The 17500-nt window shown below is 50.8% G+C and overlaps 1 protein-coding gene across 1 annotated transcript in view; it reads left to right on the top strand.

The window, feature by feature from the left end:
• cacna1ba (calcium channel, voltage-dependent, N type, alpha 1B subunit, a) overlaps positions 1 to 17500 on the top strand; it is a gene marked incomplete at both ends in the record, with an annotated part of 96877 nt that overhangs the window by 50322 nt on the left and 29055 nt on the right. Inside the window, 17 exons of the mRNA XM_080531508.1 lie at positions 122 to 337; positions 561 to 673; positions 789 to 901; positions 4387 to 4518; positions 6398 to 6470; positions 6594 to 6711; positions 7154 to 7221; positions 7914 to 8020; positions 9925 to 9987; positions 11236 to 11274; positions 12533 to 13034; positions 13089 to 13375; positions 13630 to 13805; positions 14005 to 14131; positions 14852 to 14981; positions 15443 to 15502; positions 15845 to 15951. Of these exons, the coding sequence (XP_080387634.1) occupies positions 122 to 337; positions 561 to 673; positions 789 to 901; positions 4387 to 4518; positions 6398 to 6470; positions 6594 to 6711; positions 7154 to 7221; positions 7914 to 8020; positions 9925 to 9987; positions 11236 to 11274; positions 12533 to 13034; positions 13089 to 13375; positions 13630 to 13805; positions 14005 to 14131; positions 14852 to 14981; positions 15443 to 15502; positions 15845 to 15951 (2431 nt within the window). The remainder of the gene's footprint in view (positions 1 to 121; positions 338 to 560; positions 674 to 788; positions 902 to 4386; positions 4519 to 6397; positions 6471 to 6593; positions 6712 to 7153; positions 7222 to 7913; positions 8021 to 9924; positions 9988 to 11235; positions 11275 to 12532; positions 13035 to 13088; positions 13376 to 13629; positions 13806 to 14004; positions 14132 to 14851; positions 14982 to 15442; positions 15503 to 15844; positions 15952 to 17500) is intronic.

A 17500-nucleotide genomic window follows, 5' to 3' on the forward strand; every position in this document is an offset into this window, starting at 1 on the left:
CCCCCCCCTCAGGTCAACGACACGAAAGGGGAGTTTAACGAGACATCTTGGACTGTGTGACTTTACCACCAGCGTGTGTGTGTGTGTGTGTGCACTCTTTCCCCCCCAACTGCACCCCCAGCGCCAGGGTCGCCGTTCGCCAGGGCCAGTCTGAAGAGCAGCAAGTTGGAGAACTCCTCGTACTTCCGAAGAAAGGAGAAGAGGATTCGTTTCACCATCCGTCGCCTGGTCAAGGCCCAGAGCTTCTACTGGACCGTGTTGTGTCTGGTGGGGCTGAACACACTGTGTGTGGCCATTGTGCATTATGACCAGCCTGAGTGGCTCACCTATGCACTCTGTAAGTCATGCTGCACACACCCCTGCATGGGAATACCATTCATTTTCCCAACCCACAAAACCCTCATTTTGAATCTTTTAAATACACCGTGTTTTTGTAGTCTTCGCACGATGAAAGAGTCCTCCGTTTCTGTTCTGTATTGAATCAGTGCGTGCGAATGAGACGGGAGGGAGGCCATATTTGATGAGAGTGATTGATCTGTGTTTTACCTCTCTCTGGGCAGATCTGGCAGAGTTTGTTTTCCTGGGCTTGTTTCTGACTGAGATGTCTATGAAAATGTACGGCCTCGGACCCAGGAACTACTTTCATTCCTCTTTCAACTTTTTTGATTTTGCGGTGAGTGAGACTGGAATTCAATCAGCACCTGCACTGATGGGGGGGGGGGGAGAGAACGTTGTTACTGAATCACACAAGGCATACTTGAAGTTATTCAATGGGGTTCTTATTCCAGGTGATTATAGGCAGTATTTTCGAGGTGATCTGGGCCGCTGTCAAGCCTGGGGCCTCGTTCGGCATCAGTGTGCTGAGAGCTCTCCGTCTGCTCAGGATATTCAAAGTCACTAAGTGAGTAATCTGGAACATCTGCCTCGAAAACCTTCACATTGATTACATGTGGCATGGAGGAACCTACACTGACACCACTCATTCCTCCTCCTGCTCCTCTTCCTCTGCCTCCTCCTCCTGCTCCTCTTCCTCTGCCACCTCCTCCTCCCGCTCCTCTTCCTCTGCCACCTCCTGCTCCTCTTCCTCTTCCTCTGCCACCTCCTCCTCCTGCTCCTCTTCCTCTGCCACCTCCTCCTCCTCCTGCTCCTCTTCCTCTGCCTCCTCCTCCTGCTCCTCTTCCTCTTCCTCTGCCACCTCCTCCTCCCGCTCCTCTTCCTCTGCCACCTCCTCCTCCTCCTGCTCCTCTTCCTCTGCCTCCTCCTCCTGCTCCTCTTCCTCTGCCTCCTCCTCCTGCTCCTCTTCCTCTGCCACCTCCTCCTCCTCCTCTTCCTCTGCCTCCTCCTCCTGCTCCTCTTCCTCTGCCTCCTCCTCCTGCTCCTCTTCCTCTGCCACCTCCTCCTCCTCCTCCTGCTCCTCTTCTTCCTCTGCCACCTCCTCCTCCTGCTCCTGCTCCTCTTCTTCCTCTGCCACCTCCTCCTCCTCCTGCTCCTCTTCCTCTGCCACCTCCTCCTCCTCCTGCTCCTCTTCTTCCTCTGCCACCTCCTCCTCCTCCTGCTCCTCTTCTTCCTCTGCCACCTCCTCCTCCTGCTCCTCTTCTTCCTCTGCCACCTCCTCCTCCTCCTGCTCCTCTTCTTCCTCTGCCACCTCCTCCTCCTCCTGCTCCTCTTCTTCCTCTGCCACCTCCTCCTGCTCCTCTTCCTCTGCCACCTCCTCCTCCTCCTGCTCCTCTTCTTCCTCTGCCACCTCCTCCTCCTGCTCCTCTTCTTCCTCTGCCACCTCCTCCTCCTCCTCCTGCTCCTCTTCTTCCTCTGCCACCTCCTCCTCCTCCTCCTCTTCTTCCTCTGCCACCTCCTCCTCCTGCTCCTCTTCTTCCTCTGCCACCTCCTCCTCCTCCTCCTGCTCCTCTTCCTCTGCCACCTCCTCCTCCTCCTGCTCCTCTTCTTCCTCTGCCACCTCCTCCTCCTCCTCCTGCTCCTCTTCCTCTGCCACCTCCTCCTCCTCCTGCTCCTCTTCTTCCTCTGCCACCTCCTCCTCCTGCTCCTCTTCTTCCTCTGCCACCTCCTCCTCCTGCTCCTCTTCTTCCTCTGCCACCTCCTCCTCCTGCTCCTCTTCCTCTGCCACCTCCTCCTCCTGCTCCTCTTCTTCCTCTGCCACCTCCTCCTCCTCCTGCTCCTCTTCTTCCTCTGCCACCTCCTCCTCCTCCTCCTGCTCCTCTTCCTCTGCCACCTCCTCCTCCTCCTGCTCCTCTTCCTCTTCCTCTGCCACCTCCTGCTCCTCTTCCTCTTCCTCTGCCACCACCTCCTCCTCCTCCTCCTCTTCCTCTGCCACCTCCTCCTCCTCCTGCTCCTCTTCCTCTGCCTCCTCCTCCTGCTCCTCTTCCTCTGCCACCTCCTCCTCCTCCTCCTGCTCCTCTTCCTCTGCCACCTCCTCCTCCTCCTCCTCCTCCTCTTCCTCTGCCACCTCCTCCTCCTCCTCCTCTTCCTCTGCCACCTCCTCCTCCTCCCGCTCCTCTTCCTCTGCCACCTCCTCCTCCTTTTCCTCTGCCACCTCCTCCTCCTCCTCCTCCTCTTCCTCTGCCACCTCCTCCTCCTCCCGCTCCTCTTCCTCTGCCACCTCCTCCTCCTGCTCCTCTTCTTCCTCTGCCACCTCCTCCTCCTGCTCCTCTTCTTCCTCTGCCACCTCCTCCTCCTGCTCCTCTTCTTCCTCTGCCACCTCCTCCTCCTGCTCCTCTTCTTCCTCTGCCACCTCCTCCTCCTCCTCCTCTTCCTCTGCCACCTCCTCCTCCTCCTCCTCTTCCTCTGCCACCTCCTCCTCCTCCTGCTCCTCTTCTTCCTCTGCCACCTCCTCCTCCTGCTCCTCTTCTTCCTCTGCCACATCCTCCTCCTGCTCCTCTTCTTCCTCTGCCACCTCCTCCTCCTGCTGCTCCTCTTCTTCCTCTGCCACCTCCTCCTGCTCCTCCTGCTCCTCTTCTTCCTCTGCCACCTCCTCCTGCTCCTGCTCCTCTTCCTCTGCCACCTCCTCCTCCTGCTCCTGCTCCTCTTCTTCCTCTGCCACCTCCTCCTCCTCCTCCTGCTCCTCTTCTTCCTCTGCCACCTCCTCCTCCTCCTCCTGCTCCTCTTCTTCCTCTGCCACCTCCTCCTCCTCCCGCTCCTCTTCCTCTGCCACCTCCTCCTCCTCCTGCTCCTCTTCTTCCTCTGCCACCTCCTCCTCCTCCTGCTCCTCTTCTTCCTCTGCCACCTCCTCCTCCTGCTCCTCCTGCTCCTCTTCTTCCTCTGCCACCTCCTCCTCCTCCTCCTCCTCCTGCTCCTCCTGCTCCTCTTCTTCCTCTGCCACCTCCTCCTCCTGCTCCTCTTCTTCCTCTGCCACCTCCTGCTCCTCCTGCTCCTCTTCTTCCTCTGCCACCTCCTCCTCCTGCTCCTCTTCTTCCTCTGCCACCTCCTCCTCCTCCTGCTCCTCTTCCTCTGCCACCTCCTCCTCCTCTTCCTCTGCCACCTCCTCCTCCTCCTCCTCTTCCTCTGCCACCTCCTCCTCCTCCTCCTGCTCCTCTTCTTCCTCTGCCACCTCCTCCTCCTGCTCCTCTTCTTCCTCTGCCACCTCCTCCTCCTGCTCCTCTTCTTCCTCTGCCACCTCCTCATGCTCCTCTTCTTCCTCTGCCACCTCCTCCTCCTCTTCCTCTGCCACCTCCTCCTCCTCCTCCTCTTCCTCTGCCACCTCCTCCTGCTCCTCCTGCTCCTCTTCTTCCTCTGCCACATCCTCCTCCTGCTCCTCTTCTTCCTCTGCCACCTCCTCCTCCTCCTGCTCCTCTTCTTCCTCTGCCACCTCCTCCTCCTCCTGCTCCTCTTCTTCCTCTGCCACCTCCTCCTCCTCCTGCTCCTCTTCTTCCTCTGCCACCTCCTCCTCCTCCCGCTCCTCTTCCTCTGCCACCACCTCCTCCTCCTCCTGCTCCTCTTCTTCCTCTGCCACCTCCTCCTCCTCCCGCTCCTCTTCCTCTGCCACCTCCTCCTCCTCCTGCTCCTCTTCTTCCTCTGCCACCTCCTCCTCCTCCTGCTCCTCTTCTTCCTCTGCCACCTCCTCCTCCTGCTCCTCCTGCTCCTCTTCTTCCTCTGCCACCTCCTCCTCCTCCTGCTCCTCTTCTTCCTCTGCCACCTCCTCCTCCTGCTCCTCTTCTTCCTCTGCCACCTCCTCCTCCCCCTCTTCCTCCTCCTCTTCCACCTCCTCCTCCTGCTCCTCTTCCTCTGCCACCTCCTCCTCCTCCTCCTGCTCCTCTTCTTCCTCTGCCACCTCCTCCTCCCCCTCTTCCTCCTCCTCTTCCTCCTCCTCCTGCTCCTCTTCCTCTGCCACCTCCTCCTCCTCCTACTCCTCCTCTTTTCCTGGTGTTGCTGTAGGTACTGGAACTCCCTGAGGAACCTGGTGGTCTCCCTGCTCAACTCCATGAAGTCCATCATCAGCCTGCTCTTCCTCCTCTTCCTCTTCATCGTGGTGTTTGCCCTGCTAGGCATGCAGCTCTTTGGGGGAGCGTGAGTCAAGTGCTTTCATCTGAAACAGATGTTGTCTAATATGCATTCTATATGATCCTCTGGTCCAGATTGCCTTATTAGATTCATTTCAAAAAACTGTATTCATCCCAGAGGGGCAATTATTTTGTGCACAAGTCAACAACCATCACAAGAACAGCAACAGCAACAACATGACAGCATTCCACAATGACATTTAGATGGTAATTGATAGAATATTTATGATGTTTTTGTTAGCACTACCATTCAGCCTGTGATATAGACACTACTGTATGGTCATAATTATGACAGTTCACTGCCCCCATGACTTCCATTTCCTGTTCTGCTTCATGTCAACCAAAGAAGTGAGTATCAGAATGGAATAGAGAGGTTTTAAATCCTCCGCTCCATGAATGATTGATTCCACTCAGCAACTGAGTAGAGGCCTCTCTGTTCGACCAAAGAGGTTAATAATCCATTTAAATGCAAAAAAACATTCTGGTCATAAGGTCTAAATGCACTGGGGGCAGAAGCAGACTACTTTATAAACAAATAGATGCCTGTGATCCAGAGAGCAATGAAACAGCAATGAAACTTTATAGCAGTACAGTCATTCCAGGGGAGGCTGGTGGAGGTAGAAATCGGAGGACGGGGGGCTCATTGTAATGCACGGAATGGAATAAGGAAATGGTACCAAAGGTGTTCCACTTAATGCATTAGAATGAGCCTGTTCCCTGGTTCCTACCTCCACCAGCCTCTTCTGTGTCGGTCCCTAGTTGGCATAATAGGATCCTTGTAGCCATTACTTTCTATTTCTATTGCTGTGTGCAGTCAGGTCAGGTAATGCACTGTTTCCTGCTCTGTGAGTATCAGTTCCAGTAGGGCCTGGGGGTCCTGTGTAACCAACGTCAGAGACTGATCCTTCAACAAACAGTTTGGACAGATAATCCATGCTGATGTTGTCAGGGAATTGAGACAGCTCAGGATGAACATACCATCAACAAACATGGAAGTATCTGGCCCTATCCCATACATTAGCATTAGCTTTAGCACGTAGCTAGTCCTACTTGGATCCCTCCCAGAGACGAAAGGGCCCGTTGGGAAAGCTGCTAAGATAGGCCCGGCCAGAACTACCCACGGCCTGCCCACTCCAAGCTGTTCAGGATGTGGCATGGTTGCCAAAACCAATTGAGCTAAGGTGTCCCATCCAGGTGCACGGATCATTATGCATTATGTAGGCTTTAAATAACGGGTCAACATTCATCGTAATGCCTGTGGCATATAGGAACAAAACCCATTTTTCATTTCAACAATATTAACACTATTCAGTCGGTCACCTTGTCTTTAAGTTATATTTTTCACAAGTTATATTTACAGTATATGTGAATCTTTACTGTATTGAAAACATTTAGGAAGATTCATTCTATCGAAATACACAACTTTGTGCCTCACAGTAGAGTGGATTAAACAGGATTTATACAGACCCGCCTTTCTCTATGCAAGTTAGGATAATGAGATACGAGCTAATGAATGTAGATGTTCACCAAGGATTTTAGCAGACAGAAAAACACACTTAGCGGCTTGGTTATAATTCTTCCTCTCTGCATCTCTCTTATTGTGGGGGAGATGTAATTAGGTCCCAGGAGATTTTTAGAACACAATACAAAATGTCAGAATTTGCAGAACTGCTCCATTAGCTGAGCATAGGTGCTTTGAGACCAGTCTTGAGGTCACAGAGGTAACGTGAACCAAGGTGTACTACAGACATCACAATCATTGTGAAACCAACTGTCTAAACTACAAGATGAGGTTTTTCCCATGGTTTGGTCCCATGGTACTGCGTTGTCTAAAATATGTTAAGTCTAAAAGTCTTCAAGTATTTGTGTTTCTTCCTGTACTGTAGGTTTAACTTTGAAGATGAGACGCCGACAACAAACTTTGACACCTTTCCAGCAGCTATTCTCACCGTTTTTCAGGTGACGTTGACAAAAATGATGAATTTAGTTGTTGTTGTTGTTTTGCTTTTCAATAACCACTGGATCCCTAAAAACGTCTCACATTATATTCCTTTTTCCCCAATGTGCTTGTGTCTTTCCCAGATCCTGACAGGAGAGGACTGGAATGCAGTGATGTACCATGGGATAGAGTCACAGGGGGGTGTTCAGCGGGGAATGTTCTCTTCCATCTACTTCATCATCCTCACTCTCTTTGGAAACTGTATCCTCTCTGACTGATTGACCTGAATTGATTAACCTTTCGCTGCAGTCAAGCAGCATGGTTTTTAAAGAGGCAATCTGGGATTCAAACAACAAAGCGGTCACCTTGCCACTTTCTTTTGGTAATTCGCTGAGGGACGGGACTAAAACCAGCTTATATTTTGGGTTCTGATGGGGTAAGGCAGTTGAACTAAACTCATGAAACATTTACATTTATATTCTTCAAGGGTTACGGAGTCAACGGGTTAACATTGAACAATGATTAACTCCAAGCCCACAAATGGATCAATCACAGTTTGCCCCTTGATCGTAAAACGAAGTATCATCGATTTAAAAAAACAAAACAAACAAAAAACTAAAATTCAATAGGAGTGGCTCCAATGTAAATATTGATTGTCTGTTTCTGAAAGTCGGTGACTTTTCCTGAGACCTCTACTGTCCAGACACTCTCCTCAATGTCTTCTTGGCCATTGCGGTTGACAACCTTGCAAACGCCCAAGAGCTCACCAAGGTACAGTAGGAACGTCCAGTCTCCTCAGGCCTCTGACAGGTCACTCAGCCCCAGGTGCCTAGAGCCTGACTGGGGCCATGGCCAGGGCTGGGTGTCCTCCTGATAATCCATCATCAACCCTCACCTGTCTTTAATCCAACGCCACCTGGAATTTCATCCCCCTTTATTTATGTTTGTTGAATTAGACAGTAAATATTCCTATTAGAATATATGGCGTGGGGCTTTATTGGTTCCATAACTCTGTCTAGTTGGCCTGTTTCTGGCCTGAGTGATGGTGGTCACGGTCCATAACTCAGGGTAATGAACCGCCCAGCTGGTTCTAGGATGGCGCTGCTGTTTAATATTTCACCTATGGAGGTGTACCTTAAATCTTAGAGGCCACGCCAGATGACGTGATGGCGTTGATTTGTTGACTTGTCAGGGCTTATCATCATGTTCCCATTGATAGGCCACCGGTGGTGTGTGTGCGTGTGTGTGTGTGTGTGTGTGTGTGTGTGTGCGTGTGTGTGTGTGTGTGTGTGTGTATTGTGCGTGTGTGTGTGTGTGTGTGTATTGTGCGTCTGCGTGTGTGTGTGTGTGTGTGTGTGTGTGTGTGTGTGAATTATGCGTGTGTGTGTGCGTCTGCGTGTGCATCTGTGTGTGTGTGTGTGTCTGTGTCTATGCCTGTCTCTCTCTCTCTGTCTGGTCCCTAGGATGAGGAGGAGCAGGAGGAAGCCATCAATAAGAAGCTAGCCCTGCAGAAGCAGAAGGAGGTAAAGGAGGTCAGCCCCATGTCCGCAGCGAACATTTCCATCACAGCGTAAGTCGTCAGGCATTTAATCCAGTTCTCTCTGCCCCGACACCCCCTGACTCACATCAGACCTGCCCCCACAAATCCTCCCCCCCAGACACACCAGACCGTGCTCTTTATCTGCTGTTCTTTTCCTACCGACAGATGCTGTTTTCGATGATGCTGTGTGCACCTGTCCATTTCTGTCTTGTTTGCGCCTGTGTGTGTCTTTGATGTTTTTCTGTCTGTAGGCCTATAGTGTGTTTTCGGGTCAATTGTGTCCCCCCCAGTTTTCTATTGTTTTAACCCCTCTGTTTCCAAAGTGTTCTGTTCTGAAAGTCAGGTGTTTTAGGCAGACCTTGTATTTAGACTGTATAGTATACTCTCTAGGGCTCACGGCAGGATGCACTTGTTGCAGTGGTCAGGAGAGACTGTTAGTAAGAAGGCATAATGGCGACTACATCCTTAAGAAGGGTCAGGGATGGTCCCAGTGATAAGGTGATTCTGAAGGCTCCCCCCCCCCCCCCCCCCCCCCCCCCAACCCCGTACAAAGTCTACACGCAGACCCACATGGAGCTGAGAAGGGAGAAGGCTTGGACTGTATTTGACTCAGGTTTGGGGGGGGGGGGGGCACTGCATGCACACGTGTACATTTAGACACACTGTTTTGATTAGACTCTTGAGGCCAGTCCGGATCAAATGTGACGAGACCGTTTTAGAACGTCCAGCTTCTAGTTGCAGCGGTCTGAATGACCCCGTCTCAGGCCGGGCTGGTCTGAACCGTCCAGTTTTAGAACGTCGGTTACAAGTGGTTTCCGGGTTTTTCTCTGCGACGTTCTGAAAACGGTCTGGTCTCATCACATCTTTGGTCTGAATTGGCCTTTAGATACACCTATCCTGCCCCCCCTCCCCCCATTACCAAAATGGCATAGAACCCTATGTTGCGGAGCTGTCTTCTCAAGGGTTGCAGGCGGTGCAGTAAGCGGATACAAGAACATGTCCATCTCTGTGTCTCTGTCTCCTTGCTGCCACGCATCTGGTACAACGTTTATGGTGACTGTCGTGTCATCCAGACCTGGGTTGAAATAGTATTCAAAATAATTCAAATACTTGGAATGTTTGCTTTTAGCCGGAGTGCCAGATCGGTGGGGTTTTGCACTCTTGGGAACTATTTCAATTGGTTCCATTGTGCCTGGACGACATCAATCAATCAATCGAGCACACCAAAAGTATTTGAAATTATTTCAATAACTAGTTGGACCCAGGTCTGGTGTCATCGTCCTAGAATGTTAACAGGGCATAGTATGCCATGTGTTTCGGACATTATTCCCCCATTACTTTGTCATTAATGTTTATTTCAAAGCACTGGTTTTGATCTTGTGAGCGTAAAATGAGATGTAATTCTAGCCATTGACTTGAGTGTGACTCTGTTCTGATTAGAATGACTCTGTTCTGATTAGAATGACTCTGTTGTGATTAGAATGGGCTTTGAGAACAAATGTCCTCCACGTTTCCTCAGAGGAATCCTAAACGTTGAGAATAATTGGAACCTCGGAAAAAGAAAAGTGCACCTGTGAATTGGGCTCCTCCTTGATGATAAATACCGCACATGATTTGCTTGGAGGTTTAAAAACGTCTCAAAGCTGCTACTCTGTTGTCATTCCTTTTTCGTTACTCGTTTTGTTTGTTCTTTCGTTTCCGGCGTTTCTAAACTGAGACTCCCATTGAGTTGACATGTGGTGGGAGAGTCAGGCACAGACAGACAGACTGACCGACAGAACGACAGACCGACAGACAGACCGACTGACAGACCGACCGACCGACCGACAGACAGACGAACAGAAGGACAGACAGGTGCCCTGTCCTCCTGACCCTGACCTCTCCACCTCTTTTTGCTTTCCCTCCCCAATCTTTTGTTTTTGTTGCATGTGCAGTTTTGTAAAGCAAAGTCGAGGTGCACTCTCTCACAGCTCGTCCGTCTGCAGCGTTAATTCACTGTGAGTTTTTACTCTCTGTTACAATTTACCCCCCAACCGCCCCCACCCCCACCCCCGTCGTCCTCTCCCTCTCTCTCTCTCTCTCCTCCCCCCCCCCCCCCCCCCCCCCCCCCCCGGCTCCAAACTCTGTTCTCTGAGCCATTATGCCATCCTGTTGTTGAGTGTTCCAGTATGTTGAATTGTAACAGATGTGTGTGGCAGCCTTCTTCAGCAACAGGTGTCCTGAGATCGGTATGCTCCTATGTATAATATGTGTGCACACCCTTTTGCACACCCTGTGCCACAGAACTGTACGTCTCATTTCACTGTAGCGACAGCACACATTTGCCTGCGGTAGTGACTGAGCTTTCCATATGAACTCCCCATCTCCACAGAATGACTTATTTTCCCTATACTTCTACTACATCTCTCTCTCTCTCTCTCTCTCTCACACACACACACACACACACACACACACACACACACACACACCTACTCCCACCTCATCTCATATTCAGAGGTTCTATCGAGTGTGCTGTATCATTTCGAGGTGGTTTCTTCCTGGGCAGGGCAGGGTAGATGTTGTTCTGCTGGCCCCCTGCTGTGCAGACGTCAGGAAGAGATTGAGAGCAGCTCTCCCTCACTTAATGACCTGCAACCACTAGAAACTGTCGCTAGAGATCAGTGAGTCAGCACTTCCATCTGAGGAGCTCAGTAATGGCCACCATGTGCCCCATCAGACAGGATGCTACCGCCAGGCATCTGTAACACACACACACACACACACACACACAACCAGAGTTCCCTCATTTAATTCCCGTGCCATGTCATATTACATTAGTCACGTACTGTATCAGTCGCTAATAGCTCCCATTCACTGCGAATTCACGGTGAATTGTGTGGTAACCTGAGGATAGGATTGTGTGAGATTGTAAGATTGCAGAAGGTACTTTGTAGTGCTCTATCTATACCAACATCTGGGTGTGTCTCCCCTTGTGTTCTTTCTTTATTCTCAGTTCTCCTCTCCGTGAAGTAAGTTCTTCGGTTTTGTAACATTTGTGTCGTCCCCCTGTCTCCCCCCCCCCCCCAACCCCCACCCCTTTTTTCTCCCCTGTCAGTCTCTCTCCCCTGTCAGTCTCTCTCTAAGCTCTGGCTTCCTTCCCTCTGTGCCTATGTCTCAATGTCTCCTAACCTGTTTCTGTCCCTTCCAGGGGAAGTCCTAGTCTTTTTCCCGTGTTCTGTTTCAATGTGCTCCTTTATGTGTTGTAGGAGTTATGTCTGCTCCTCCCCAGTCCATCACTTCCTGAGGTAAACTTTACCACCTGGAACAAAGGGTAGCCGTGACCATGTGTTTGTGTGACATGACATAAGAACATGGCAATGATCATCATCGTGTTTACATTTTTTTGGAGCAGGATGGGAAAAGCAATCTTGTCCTTGCCCTAGATATGTCATATCCTCCATACAGTTTGTTACACTCCCAGACACAGATTAAGCCATGTCCTGACGGAATCAAATGCTCTATAGAAAATATCCATTGAAGATGCCTTTTAGTCAAGGATTAGGCCTAATCTGTGTCCAGAAATCCAGCCCCACCCAGTGCCACCTCTCCATCCATCCTGAAGCTCCATTTCTGTGTCCTCTGCCAGGCTTTCTTTAGCAGGTTGCTCAGCTTGTAGTTATACTGTAGATGTGTAAGGTAAGTACTGTAAAGTAGGGCAGATTGCAGTCCTGGAGTTGCTGATGACGTTTAAGATCGTCTACACATCTATGACGTTCAATTCATGGACACTCGGCTGTCCCTGTGGGAGAACCCTTTGAAGAACCCTTCCAAAGGTTCCATGTCAAACCTTTTTAGGTTCCACTGAGAATGGGTTCTACATGGAACCTCAAAGGGTTCTCCCACAGGGACAGCTGAAGAATCCATTATGGTTCTAGGTAGTACCTTTTTTTCTAAGAGTGTAGAGTCACGATGGTTCACCTAACCTACTTATTAAGCTCAAATGAAAGATTGTGTTCAAAGAATCAATAAACCTCTCTGACCCTGCTGCTGACCTGTGGATAATAGGCTAACACAACTATATTGCGGAGATCGGAATCACGTAAACAGTTGTATGCAATGAAAGAACTTTACCCACTGGGAAAGCATGGACTACATGGCATATTCAGAACGCATGTGTTCAGCCATTTCAAAGTATTGTACTATGCACAAACATGGACAGGGCAAAAGTAGCATGTCAAGGGCTTTTGTTTGGATTCACCCACGAAGGCCCTCTTTCTATTCACGAAGAGGGGACGTACTGTTTTACTGTGTGTAAACCTCCATTGCAACCTCATAATGTAAATCATTCAGCATGTAGGGTTTTATGTGTTGGGGATTGTGTAAAAAGTAAAAAGCTTCTCAAATGACTGTCATAAAGCACTATGAAGTACACCATTGTCACACTGTAAAATGTCACCTGTTACGTTCCTAGGAATTGATTACAAACAGTATTACCCACAGTTTTAGTGGATTTGATGGTTTATTTACCCTGGTAAACCTCATGTCATTGGTGTCCACCCCCAGTAAGGAGCAGCAGAAGTCTCTGAAGATGATGTCCGTGTGGGAGCAGCGCACCACCCAGCTGCGCAGACACAACCTGCGGGCCAGCTGCGAGGCTCTGTACAGCGAGCTGGACCCAGAGGAGAGGCTGCGGATGTCCTCCGCCCTGCACATCCGCCCCGACATGAAGACCCACCTGGAGCGCCCCCTGGTGGTAGAGCACCGCGACGGCCCCGTGGGTCAACACAAGCCCCGCACCCCGGAGGAGGGAGACGCCCCCCCCGCGGACCCGGCCCACCAGCCCCGCCGCCACCACCGCCACAGGGACCGGGAGAGGGAGAGGCCCATTGACGAGGCCAACGAGAACGGAGACGCGGCCAACGGCAAAGAGGCCGCCAGACACCACGTCCACCACAGCCGCAGCAAGGACCCGGACGGCACCCGGGGCAAGGAGGGCAAGAGCGACCGCTCGCGCAGCCGTGACGGGGCCAGGAGGCACCACCACCAGAGTTCAGTAGACGAGGGAGGAGGAGGAGGGGGAGGAGGAGGAGGAGGAGGAGGAGGAGGAGGAGGAGGAGGAGGGGTGGGGGGCCCAGGGGGGGAGAGAGAGCACCGCCACCACCACTCGCACCGCCAGGGCAGGGAAGGCAACGGCACGGTCAACAGCGGCGGCGGGAAGGGCGAGCGCAGGTCCCGGCACAAAGACGGCCGCTCGGCTAACCGGGAGGGAGAGAGGTGCTCCAGGGGTGAGAACGGGGCCAACGGGGAGCGGAGGAGACACAGGACCCACGGCTCCAGGGGCCAGTCCACCCTGGAGGGGGAGGAGCACAGGGACAGCGGCGACAATGTGACGGGTCACAGCCACAGGTAAAACTGGCTCCAAACACAGTTGTTGTTTTTTTCTCATTGACTGTTTGTCCCTGGTGACGAGTGCTGTAGTGTCGGCTACTGTTTATACAGTACAGTATAACACCTGTAAAGGTATAGCATGCTCACACCGTTACAAATGCAGATGATGGCATCCTTTCGGCACGAACCTCTTTTTTGGTTTTTGAGAAGTAGACTGCTTGTGTTGTTCAGTAACAGAGACTCGTCCTCTGGGGGGGTTGACCCGGGGACAGGTACATGGACTCCGAAGGCGACTCCTTGGCCATCACGCCCCAGCAGGCTCCGGCTGGTCAGGGGTGGCCGGAGGACTCCGACAACCAGAGGAACGACAGGCGGACGGGCCAGACGGGTGTCCAAGTTCCCCCCCTCACCGTCACCTCCCCCCCAGGGGGGACCACCCTCATCCCCAGTCAGTCCAATGACTTCACTCTTCACTGTGAATAAAGCCTTCAGATATTCCTATTTCCATATTGTTTTTCAGGGGGGAAAATACTGTTCCGTTTATCACTTGATTCGGTTGTTTCTCATGTGAGCGTGTCTTGTTTTCGGTTGTGTGTGTATGTGTGTGTGTGGCTAAACCTGTCGTTTGGACTGCCCCCCCCCCCCAGTGAACAGTATAGACTGTGAGACCATGCCCATGAACGAGGAGAAGAAAACCTTGGAGGAGCTCACTCAGAACTGCCCCAGGCCCATCCTCCCCTACAGCTCCATGTTCATCTTTGGCCAAACCAACGCGTGAGTGGAATCTTTGGGCCCTCCGCCCCAGACTTACCCTACTACCCTACTACCCTAACTGGTGGAGGTGGAAATCGGAGGAATGGGGGTGAATGGTATGATGGAATATCCTCATTCCATTCCATGCATTATGATAAGCCCGTCCTACGATTTCTACCTCCACCAGCCTCCCCTGCTGTAGAACCCAAAGCTACAGTATACCACTCACACCACTCAACCATCAATGATGTATACGGCCCTCCCCATCTGCATGTAAACATGTTCATATGCCCTCCCCCCGGCCTCTCTCCTTTTGCTGCTCTAAAAGAGTTATTAAAGTTTATTGCGTGTCTTAAAGGCGATCGAAGAGCACTCTCCTTTAAGTCCAAGCTCACTCAAATGTCCACCTTCTCACATTGCCTGTAAACCTTCGCATAAACCCACCATAAATTAATAGTAAACAAATGCAGTATCTACAGTAACAGCCCATCTACGGCAGCCATTACTAGAAACCATGTTTACATTAGCGTATGCCCCTTGGGTGGTTTGTGTGTTGATGTGTTTCTAGGGTCTATTTAGCCAGCACTGGGAACAAACAGTACCAAACACAGAACTCTCTCTCTCTGTCTCTCTCTCTGTCTCTCTCTCTCTCTCTCTCTCTCTCTCTCTCTCTCTCTCTCTCTCTCTCTCTCTCTCTCTCTCTCTCTCTCTCTCTCTCTCTCTCTCTCTCTCTATGTTTAGGGTGAGGCGTTTGTGCCACTACATCACCTGCCTGCGTTACTTTGAGATGAGCATCCTTGTAGTGATCGCTATGAGCAGCATAGCGCTGGCTGCAGAGGACCCAGTCCAAGCCAACGCTCCACGCAACAATGTGAGTCTACTTAAGACGCACACACACACACACACAGACACACACACACACACACATACACAGACACATGCACACACACACACAGACACACACACATACACAGACACATGCACACACACACACACACACGCACACGCACACACACACGCACACGCGCACACGCGTACACACACACACACACACGCACACACACACAGACACACACACACACACAGACACATACACACAGACACACACACTCCTCCCTCCGGCAGACGAACTGCTTGACAACATTTCCCATGACTCAAAGGAAAGAAAAACAACGACAGGTGTGACAAAGTCGAACATCCCAAAGTTCATCCAACTCTATCTGTAAGGAAATGAGATGATCAGGCAGCTGTTCAAATGAGACTAGAGGATTCATTAGTTTAGCATCATTTTGGTGTTGTGTTTTCATTACTGACGCTGCCTCCCCGATGCAGGTGCTCAAGTATCTGGACTATGTGTTCACGGGGGTCTTCACGTTTGAGATGGTCATCAAGGTAAGAGGTTTGACACACAGCCTTTAGAATTAAGCCGTAAGCAATTCTATTTGTTGACATGCAAAACAACAGGCCAAAATTAGATTCTGGTAGACGTCATAGACTTTTTTACAGAATTGATTTCTTTGTTTATTCAGTTACTGCGCCGTCAGAGTTGTATTGGCCACGTGCCACATGCCGTGATTATTAAAATGCATTATGAAACGCAGAGCACTTTCGTGTCATTACTGTGGAGTAGTACAATAATAATAGTGTACTAATGTACTATGAGGTCACTTGTGTCACGGCCCCAGACTAACTGTCTAACTGTGATCACCAAATACTACTCTCTGATTGGTCCAGATGGTTGACCTGGGCCTCATTCTCCACCCCGGTGCGTACTTCAGGGATCTCTGGAACATTCTGGACTTCATTGTGGTCAGTGGAGCGCTGGTGGCATTTGCCTTTTCGTAAGTTCTGTTATTACTTTACCACCTTAAAAAAAAAGAAGAAAAATGTCATGCAAGTAAGCAGTGACAAGAACAATATAATAATGCTAACGTGTTCTCCATCGATTCCAGAGGAGAAGTTCCTCCTCATTGACTCGTGTCTACCTGATGGATGATGTTGTGTGCCTCTGACTTCAGGGTTTTCATTTCTGTCCGGTTCTCTGACTTTCGGGTCAGCTGTGTTTTTGTTTGAGTAGATATTATATTATATGATGTATTATATCCGAGTAGATATTACTGTGTACGAGCGTGCCTATTCAGATGGACGGTGTACGGCATATTTCAATCTTAGAGAGGTCTTTGTATGTTTTGTTTTAATCATAATTTACACCTCGTAACGCACGGTGACTTCCCATCACAACAATTTGGATCGTCGACTGGGAATTGTAATTGTATTTCATTAAATTCCACAAAGTGATTTCTTTTGTGCTACAGTATGTGTGTCTGTGTGTGTGTGTGTGTGTGGGTGGGTGAGTGTGTGTCTGTGTGCATTGGTGTGTGTGTGTATATGACATACGTGTTGTGTGCACTATTGACTCAAAGTTCCTCTTCTGTTTCCTTGTGGCTTGGATCGCTTGAAGGAGCTTCATGGGGTAAAGCCTTCTCTCCCTCTCTCATCTTGCCTGTCTCGCTCTGTGTGTGTGTGTGTGTGTGTGTGTGTGTGTGTGTGTGTGTGTGTGTGTGTGTGTGTGTGCGTGCGTGCGTGCGTGTGTGTTGGAGCTGTATGCTCAGTCCATAGGCCCGTGCTGCTTGGAACACACTCACTCATCCTCTTCTTTCTCACTTGTCACGGTCGACTCCGTCCTCTTCTCCTCTCACCTCTCTCACCTCCATCTGCTTGACCATCCTTCCTCCCCCCACGCTCTCCTCAGCTGCGTGGGGGAGGAGGGGTGGGGGGCATGTCGTCACCCCCTCAATGTTTCTTGTCCTCCTCTTCCCTTCTTCTTCTGACGCCTACAATACATATTCACCCCCGTCTCCGCAAGTGAAATGGATGAGCTGCTCTGACTGGAATGATCCGAGCGGTTCATGTTTTTTTACGATTACAAATGGATCAATTTACCAAACACACACACACACGCACACACAGACACACGCACACACACACACACAGACACAGACACAGACACACGCACACGCACACACAGACACAGATACACGCACACACAGACGCAGACACACGCACACACAGAAACAGACACAGACACAGACACACACACAGACACACACACAGACACAGACACACGCACACGCACACACAGACACAGATACACGCACACACAGACACAGACACATGCACACACAGACACACACACACACACACACACACACACACGCATGCACGCACACAGACAGACAGACACACACACACACACACACACACACACACACACACAAACAGACAGACAGACAGACACACACACACACACACACACACACACATTGCTACACTGTTAGGCAGCAGCTACTGATCTTCTAAGACAGCTGCTGTCAGGGGGCACTAATGCAT

Source organism: Nansenia antarctica (genome assembly GCF_963989245.1).
Source record: "Nansenia antarctica genome assembly, chromosome: 5".
In the NCBI taxonomy this organism is placed as follows: domain Eukaryota; kingdom Metazoa; phylum Chordata; class Actinopteri; order Argentiniformes; family Microstomatidae; genus Nansenia; species Nansenia antarctica.